The sequence below is a fragment of the Sinocyclocheilus anshuiensis genome, unplaced genomic scaffold (genome assembly GCF_001515605.1).
Source record: "Sinocyclocheilus anshuiensis isolate Anshui unplaced genomic scaffold, SAMN03320099.WGS_v1.1 scaffold804, whole genome shotgun sequence".
NCBI lineage: Eukaryota > Metazoa > Chordata > Actinopteri > Cypriniformes > Cyprinidae > Sinocyclocheilus > Sinocyclocheilus anshuiensis.
In genome coordinates, this window is record NW_015557098.1 from 538,594 (window position 1) to 548,202 (window position 9,609).

Sequence of the window (9,609 nt, forward strand, 5' to 3'; positions counted from 1 at the left end):
AAATGACGGCAGACATAACTCGGGGGAGAAGAATTGTTTAATAAATTATGTTACTTTTTTGTTTTCTTTGCGCACAAAAAGTACTCTCATAGCTTCGCAAAACTGAAGTTGAGCCACTGATGTCACATGGACTGTTTTACCGATGTCCTTGCTACTTTTCTGGACTTGGGAACATTTCAGGTGCGTTGCTGTCTATGCAGGGTCAGACAGCTCTCAGATTCCATCAAAAATATCTTAATTTGTGTTCTGAAGATGAACGAAGTTCTTACGGGTTTGAAACGACATGAGGGTGAGTAATTAATGACAGAATTTTCATTTTTGGGTGAACTATCCCTTTAAGTAATAAATGGAAAGCAAGTTAAATTGAAATATTTTTATTTTCTTGCTGATCCGAAAAATGATCCAAACCGTGGGTCAAAAACCGTAATGTGATCCGAACCGTGAGATTTGTGATCCGTTGAACCACTAGAAGAGATTACGGTTTATAAAGTTTTATATGGATATTCTTCTTTCATTCACTTCAGAAGGCCTTTATTAACCCCCCGGAGCCATGTGAAGCACTTTTTATGATAGATAGATGCACTTTATTTTTCTTCAAAATCTTGACCCCCATTCACTGCCATTATAAAGCTTGGAAGAGCCAGGACAATTTTTTTAATATAACTCTGATTGTATTCGTCTGAAAGAAGAATGTCATATACACCTAGGATGGCTTGAGGGTAAGTAAATCATGGGGTAATTTTCATTTTTGGGTGAACTATCCCTTTAATATGTTACCAAAAATAGTATTAAGTATTTTTGTTTCCTATATTATTATGAATTAATTCCTATATGCAACATTATATATAAAAAAAAATTACAACTGAAAACAAGAAATACACATGAAATACGCATTTATTAAAAAGTTACACAAATCCACATACTAAAACAGAGCACACACATACACACCAAAGCTCTCACACACAGGCTTCAGCTCTCTCCATTACCTTCGGTTATATTACGGGAGGCCACGGCAAGTGAAAAAGACCAGAGGAGTAGCGACAGAATAAACGAGAGGGCCATTCTTCCACCTGCAGAATGAGAGAAAGAGAGAGGCATTATCAGAGGAGGAATGGCTGAGTGTGAAAACAGAGGGTGGACAGTGATTGTTCAGGGGTGTGAGATGAGTGTGAGAGGGGTTCCTGAAGGACGAGAGGAAACACAGTAGGAGAAAGGAAACTGGTGTAGGTTGAGAAAAGGAGGCATGGGGCGAGGAGAGAAACAGAAGGGCGGCGAGGAACAGATCAGAAACGGCACTTGCGGACAGACGGCCCTTTTGAAATCTCTGAACAGCTGATCTCCTTTTCTAGATTCACAGTTAGTCTACCACGACTGTACAAATGAGTCACTCACAGCAGGGTGCCTTCCCTTACTCAGATCCTACAGATCTGCTTAATATCTGCATCAAGGTGCGAGCACTGCCCAGCCTTCCCCATCAATATTCCCTTTCCGCCTAGCTGCTTTCTGACTCAGACACGCCAACAAGCATCACAGCTTGTGTAGATGGGGGCGGGCAAGATGAACGATAACTGTTGTTTCAGTCAGTGGGTATTGTGTATTTATTGGTGTTTTTGATGACAATGGTCCCATTTTACTTGTAGCAGCATATGTATAGCAACTGAGATACATATAAAGCATACACTTAAGCCTTGAATTTAATTAGCTGAGCGGCTTTTCTAAAATTATAACATATTTTAAATGCACTCTACATTAGTGACAGAGATTTTTTCGCGATTCTTTCGATATATTACACTTTTATAGCAGAAGAAGGCAATTGACTCAACCAATTCATTCAACAATACTCGTTCAGGACAGGAGTTATTGAATGATTGACTCAAATGATTAATCCAATAACACAGATTCATTCAGGAATGAAACAAGGGACTGTCCTGATGAGTGAGTCATTCAATTATTGACTCAACCAATTCCTTCAACAACACTGATTCATTCAGGAACAAAAGAAGCAAATGTCTTTATTAATAAGTTACTGAATTATTAACTCAACTGATTCATTTAGCAACACTAATTCATTCAGGAATGAAACAGATGACTGTCTTTATGACTAAGTCAGTGTATCTTTCACTTAATCAATTTGTTTAAAATACTGATAGAAACAAGCAACTATCTTTACGAGTAAGTTATTGAATGTTTGACTCAACTGACTCATTTAACAACACTGATTTAATGAAACAAGAATTAAACAAGTGACTGTCTTTATGAGTGAGTCAATGAATCATTCACTTAATTGATTTGTTCAAAAACACAGATTCATTCAGGAATGAAACAAGCGACTGCCTTTATGAGTGAGTCAATTCACTCATTCACTCAAGTGACTCAAAAACCACTCTGATTCATTCAGGAACAAAAACCCCACTGCTGTGCTCGGATATGCATGACGGTTTATTCAGATTTCCATTCAACAAAAATAGACAAAATAACTAGACATACTGTGTATGAAATGTGGCTGAATTAAGAAAATCTTCCAGCAATGAAATTGTAATTTTTTGTTATTTTTGAGTAACTCATTAAAGCTGTTTTTTTTTCTTGCAGTTGGAGCTTGGCAAGTGTTCATTTTGAACCCTGTTGACAACATTAAAAGGAACATTGAAAGCAAGATGTAATAGCAGGGCATGTTCATAAGCCCCTATAATGAGTGTAGAATTGCAGGGAAGCGAAAGAGAAACGTGCTTCAAAGAGCTGAAAAACCACAGAGAGACAAATCTGGGGCGTACAGCACGTAAACCACCGGCTTCGTATGAGGAACTGGGGCCAACGCGCACACACATGCTCACATTCACTAACACACAATCTGATTAGACAGCCAACAATCAACTAGGACTAATCTACATAAATTAATTTCACCCAAATGATATGCTAATTTGAAATACAGGTAGCAAAGCAGGAAGACTCGACTCCACCAGAACGCTTTACACTTCCTGCGCTGTAATCACAATGGAAGCAATTTCTAGAGATTATTCACGGCTTCTAACTTTTCTCAAAGGAGTATGAACGAGAATATGAGCCATAACACATTTCATCCCACACTATAAAAGCAGACGAGGCTTTCCGTCGTGGGAGCATAAAGACGGTCTTCGCATGAAAGGCAGGTTAGGATTAACTTTAGTGGGTTTAGGCAGCTCGAAAGATTTTCATGAATGCAATGAACATATGGAGTTGCTGTACAGCCTTGACAGAAACAAAAAACAGAGAACGAGGGAGAGAAAGAGAGCTAGTGTGCTGCCTTGCTGTCTACTGCCCACATTGGCAGCTGTCTTCTGAGGGGCTGTGCACACAGGACATGTTCTTGCGTTTTGTCTGCACTAATTGTTGGTCTATAGGAAATATGGAATTGGCAGGCATCTTTGTCCGTTACAGCATGTCTCACACCACAAGCGTGTAATTTTTAAGATGTCAAGATAAAATAGTTTACACCATGCAGCACTGTAAATCAATGTCGGTTTTAAAACAATGGCCCAATCGAATGAACATAAATACTGCTTACGCATAAGCAAATGGAGTGTTTTTAGGGTAGTTGATGCATGTCCATGAGGTTTTTTAATTAATATCAGTATTTTAGTTTAAAACATAAAAAGTGTATGGAAAAGTATGTTTAAGTAGCCATGTATTATAATTTTTTAAATACTTCTTGCCTTTAATGGTTTCATTTTAAATGGTCCCACAGTGTGGCAAATGAACATTTTAAAAGTACAAATATTTCATGTAGTCTTTCAAATTATATCAGCTCATTAAAACTGCACACATAATAATTAGCAAAATGCCAGAACAACAAATTCCCAAAAGTATTTGATGTCAAGTAGGCTACCCATTAGCAAAGGTGTATGGGAGTTAATGCTGCTATAAAAGTGCCTTCTGTTCAATTCTGTCACGCTCCGTCTAGCTGTTTTTAATGCTAGGATGTGTCCTGTGTGAATTGGCCCTATAAGGCATCATCCTAATAGAAATGTAACCACATAAGCGACTGATTTAGAACGCTCTACATAAACCTGTGTGACACACACCATATAAAGAATTCCTCACGTGAAGCACACGAGAGACTTTAAGAGAGTGAGGTTAGCATGTTGCTAAGCTAACAACGTGATACTCTTATAAGCATTAAAAGCACACAAAATATAAGGTAGCCTGAAAGAGTACACTTTTGATTTTATTTAACTTTTTTTTTAATCAATACTATGCAATACTGAATGAAATATAGGTATTTATTTCTTGACTCATTCACCATTTTTGTTTTCTCACAGAGTTTGTCACAATGCATTCTGAAATTGCTTTTTAAGGGAAGGATACATGTAATTCTGTTTTAGAATTTGCCCAAAGTGAGGCATAATATTGCTGCCTACATTTTGGAACAATCATCATGCAAGCTTGCTAGGTTTTGGACAGCTATTGGCACAGAGGGGCACTGCTAGCTATAGTGAAGAGGAGACTGCAACTGCTGCTTTGTTATGTGAAAATGAAGCTAATGAAATGCGCTTGCAGTGCAGGGTGAATGTACACACACACACAAACACACACAGTCTGACAGTGGCATGAAGACAGGGCTCCACCTGAGGCGTAAAACTGACCGCTTGGTAGCAAGCTCTTTCTCATCTATCTATCTCCTCTTTCTAACATGTTCTCTCTCTCTGGCTTGCTTTTTTTATAGCCCAGCATTGTTTCTTTTATTGCGTCCTTCCAAAATCACTGCTGTCTTTTTCCTTCCTCCTTATTCAGTCTTCTTTTATCTCTCTACAGAGTAATTACTCTCAATCTTTCCCCCCCTCCATCTTTCTAACTGGCTTGTCTCATGAAAACAACAAATCTTTCACTCAAACAGTTTCTCACATCATACACTCATTATAGTGTATATAGTGCAGCCTGATTGCAATGCACAACGCTGAAATCACAGCCATAACCCTACACATTTTCGATTTTCACCACCTTATAAACACCTACATTTTCAAGACTGGGTAGCCCAAAGGTAGCATTTTACGTTTCGGTCATTGTGAAAGACATAACGTTTGCCTACTAATCTAAAACTGGGGTGGAAACGTCCTCCTGCTTTGATTATGGTGGATACAGCCCTGGTGCACACACATTCATGCACATTCTCTTGCTAAATGAAAGGTGACAATCTCTATATGGACACTGAAAGCAAAGCACGTCTCTTTTTTTGACTGGAAACCAAAGCTGAAAACTGCCTACTTCTGTTGCCAGGCAACCATTCATGTTCCCTCCTTCCGTTTGCTCTTTGACTGTTGTCAGACTTTTTTGATGTTTTAACCCCCGGTGACACGCTGTCTCCCCCACGCCTCTGTAAACGAACCCTCTCACCCATCTGACTGCAGAGGTGATGAGTGAACTCGAAGGTTTCGCCGCAGTGTCTCATCAGCGCCTCATCTAGCGTGAATTTGTGGATTAGCTGTTTGCGCCTGTGCAGCTAATATTACCCACCATATAAATAGTATAAACATGTAAATTAGCATGAAATGTTGGACTTAAAAAGGGCAGGGCTTACACTGTCAGAACAAATGGCCAAAATGTTACATTTTTGGGTATATAGCAGCTTATCACTGGGCCAGTACCATTAAAAGGATAACTTTGTACCTTATCTACCATTTACAGGTGCATAGTAGTACCTTAGAGTAATAAGCATACTTAAAGTGATAGTTCACCCATAGCCATTGACTTCTATAGTACGAAAAAAAAAACATGAAAGTCAATGGCTAACGTCAACTGTTTGGTTATCAACATTCTTCAAAATATCTTCTTTTATGTTCAGCAGAAGTAAGACATTCATACAGGCTTTGAACAACTTGGGGTGCGTAAATGATAACAGATTTGGTGAACTATCCCTTTAAGGTACTATTATGAACATTTTAGGGATAAATAAGGTACAACGTTGTCCTTCTAAGGGTGCTGCCCCAATGATAAGCTGTTGTACTTCTAAAGGTACAATTTACGCAAATTTTTTCTGAGAGTGTAGCAGCATTGACACTGGCTCTAATAAAGCAGTATGATTGGATTAAAGTAGATTTTTACATTGTCTGAAGAAAATGTGAGCAGTGTTTTTCAGCGCAAAACTTCCTATCAACATGCTTGGGTGTTGCTTTTCAGTAGCTAATGTGTTCTGAGTGTTTTTTAGCACAATACTATGCGATTACTAGGGGGTTCTATCTATGGACATTTGGGTGGTTTGTAGGTGGAACCTCTTACTGGTCCAAGATAAAAGAGTCCACCCTAAAGACAAAGTATACTTCCCTTGTTCGTTTTCCAGTCTGTGGGACCTAATTTTCTCCTTCAGCACATTCTGCTGATGTCCATGCACACATCTGTGTACAGCCCGATTTTTGTGTCCAGACTTGTGCCAACAATAGTGAATATGCGAGTGATTGACCACTTTAAAACAAAGCTCCACTAGTGCGCACCAGTGTATCCACACTGACTCGGTCAATGGAGTGTGCTTTGAAAGGCTTGTGTGCTCAGCTGTGTGCGAGACAGAGTGGAACGCGGAAAATGAAGCACACCTGGGCCTTTAGGTCTGTGATATTCTGGTCTCTAGATAACTTACTGAAAAAAAAACAGGTTTCGCTGTTGTTTGCAGGTCCCAGCCTGGCCAAGCAGGTGTTTAGCTGGGTGAAAATAGCTGAAAAGTGTCCACAACCCTGCCAACGGACTAGATAGAAATCAGTTTAGTCTGGATTATGATGCTTTTTCAGCAGGTTATGGTTTGGGTCTCTCCCTTAATATAAGTGTAACTGGTCCTACTTGCACTTTTCTGACCAGGATTCGAACCAGCATCAACCGACATGGGAAATGGCTAACAAGGATGCTAAAGACCACAGCCTCTAGCATCTAGTGTGCCTCTTTGAGTGCAGGGAAATGAGATTTACCTGCACGGCTCTTACCAGCTGGTCTACATTACACTCACCTCACTAAACCTCACTCCTCGGGTCATGGCCCCAATGTGAGTAAGAGGCATGATTTCTTCCCAAAACAGTTACATGCAAACCCCGCCCCACAGCTTATTTCACAGGTCAACTCAATCACACAGTTACCTGTGAAGAAAAGTTCAGACACCATGGATTCTGTTCAGAGTTCAGAAATATCATGGATGGATCTGATTGTAACAAACTGTAATGCTAATTTTCAGGATGTACAACCAATTCTAGGTTACTTTTTATTTTGATAGTCCACTTTAGACATTCTACTAACAGTAGCAGTAGACATTCTACTATTAGTAACTTTCCAACTACATGTCAACTGCCAGTCATTGGAGTATTAGAAGACTGTCTATTTCATATCTAACACTTTATTTTGATGGTCCCCCAACCGACATTCTATTGACTTGAAGTAACTTTCCAAGTACATGTCAACTTCTTCTACTAACCCTAAACCTAACAGTCAACTAATACTGTAATGAGAGTTAGTTGACATGTAGTTACAAAGTTACTTATAGTTAGTAGAATGTCTAAAGTGGACTATCAAAATAAAGTGTTACCCAATGCTATACTCAGTGTTGAGGGTAATGCATTACAAGTAACGTGAGTTATGTAATCAGATTACTTTTTTTCAAGTAATTAACTTATTAATTTCCCTTTTGGGTGTGAAAGGGCCTTTACAGTTGCCAAAAACTTTGTTTTTTTTTGTTATTAAAACAAATAAGCAAGCCCAGCAGGTGAAAAAAGTAATGCAAAAGTAATGTAATGCATTACTTTCCATAAAAAGTAACAAAGTAATGCAATTAGTTACTTTTTTATGGAGTAACGCATTACTTTTAAAGTTCCCCTATTATGCCATTTAAAAAAAGATCCTAATATTGTTTTGGGAGTCTCCAACAATAGGTTTACATGAATGCATGGTCAAAAAGCACTTTTGTTTTCTCAAAATATGCGTTTAATAACACCTCATTTTCCAACGATTCTCAAACGATTCGTTCGAAGCTGTTCTAAGATTCAGTCTCTCTAAACCCCTCCTTTCCATGAGCCTCCTCTGCTCTGATTGGTCAGATGGCCCAGTCTGTTGTGATTGGTCTACCGCGTAGAGCACATTGCCATAGTTCCGTATTTTGAACGCTCAATACAAAATATAAACATCTATTATTTATCATACTTACAGGTTGATATTCAGAGGAGCAATCTGGTCCAAATAAACTGGGTATTGAGCCAATTTTCAAGAGCAAGTGTTTTGTGAATCCTGCGTTGAACTCCCCGAGATTAGAGAAGCAGTCGTCAGTAAAATGGCAGGAATACAAAAAAATATTGGGGTTGTACTGCTGTGGTACAGTAAAAAAATGAATTTCAACCATGACCAATAGTAATAGTGATGACTGCCTTAGAAAACACCAAATACACTTTGTAGAGTACAGAGGTTTCCAGTAAAACAAATAGGGGATCATCAAATGCCCCTCATGGGGATGATCCCTCTGGAAACAGATATTAGATCAATCGTCAATCATTCCCCAATGTAGCTGCTACACACTGTCTCCTGTCACTTCCTGTGAAATGCACAATGAATGATGGAAAACTGTCACTGACCTCCTCCTCACCATCGACCTGTGCGCTAACTGATAAGGGCGATGAAGGCCTGACAACCTGACTGATGTAAATCTGGGTGGGAGGAGCACGGACCGCCAGGAAGTGAGTGTGTTTGCGCCTTTTAACAAAGGACACATATTCTCTGGGGCAATTCTGCTATGCACGGTCATATTCATTTAGGAAAACTAAACGGAAGTGAGGTAAACTCTTTATTCTCAGCGTAAGCCGCCTTCCTCCTCTGTTAATGCACCTAAATCTGTAGGATTCAAAGGGAAGTTCAAAGATGTCAATTCTAATTCCTGCAAAATCACAGTAGATGTCTGAGTTTGGAAGCTCGGCTGGTGGAATACGTGACCAGATGTTGAGGGATGTAATTTAAGCTGGCAGAAGGTGAAGCCAATAAGCCACAGCACATAACACAGTCAATAATTATTGGGTAAGAGAGAGAGAAGCCTTGCTGATGTATCCATCCGCCCTGGACTTGGATCTATAGCACATGTGCAAATAGACTGTGATGACTTCAAAACCCCACTATATACACACAAAAACAAGTGCTCTGGTAAGTACTCATCGAAGTACTTTTGTATGCCATATGTGCCTTCTGTAAAAAAGACCAGCTTAGTAGGATACCAGTGAATGCTGGGCGTCAGACGCTGGCCCACAGGATGTCCTCATCAGGTTTCTTAAGGGATATTTCACCCAAAAATGAAAATTCTGTCATTATTTACTCATCTTCATGCATTAAAAAAATGGTATCACTTTCTTCTGTGGAACACAAAAGGAGATGGAAATGGGTAGAATGAAAGCAAATGCCAGCCAAGGCCAAGCCCCAAAAACGCCATATGCAGTCACAAATATATTTAAACATAACACATGAGGACGTGTTGCACCAGGTTTGACACAATAATGATGCCAAGTCTAAGTTGAAGTACTAAAATCACTAAAACTTGAATAAAAATAAATGTATGCTAAATAGAAACGTGTAAAAAAAAAAAAAAAAAAAAAAAAATAAAAAAAAATAAAAAATTCCAAAAAAAAA

General features: G+C 39.0%; 1 protein-coding gene across 2 annotated transcripts in view; it reads right to left on the reverse strand.

The window, feature by feature from the left end:
• Positions 1-9,609, reverse strand: part of gabbr1b (gamma-aminobutyric acid (GABA) B receptor, 1b) — a 121,819-nt gene that overhangs the window by 93,466 nt on the left and 18,744 nt on the right. For both annotated transcript variants that reach the window (XM_016472365.1, XM_016472364.1), the window contains exon 2: positions 987-1,070. In XM_016472365.1, the coding sequence (XP_016327851.1) occupies positions 987-1,062 (76 nt within the window). In that variant the 5' untranslated portion in view covers positions 1,063-1,070. The remainder of the gene's footprint in view (positions 1-986; positions 1,071-9,609) is intronic.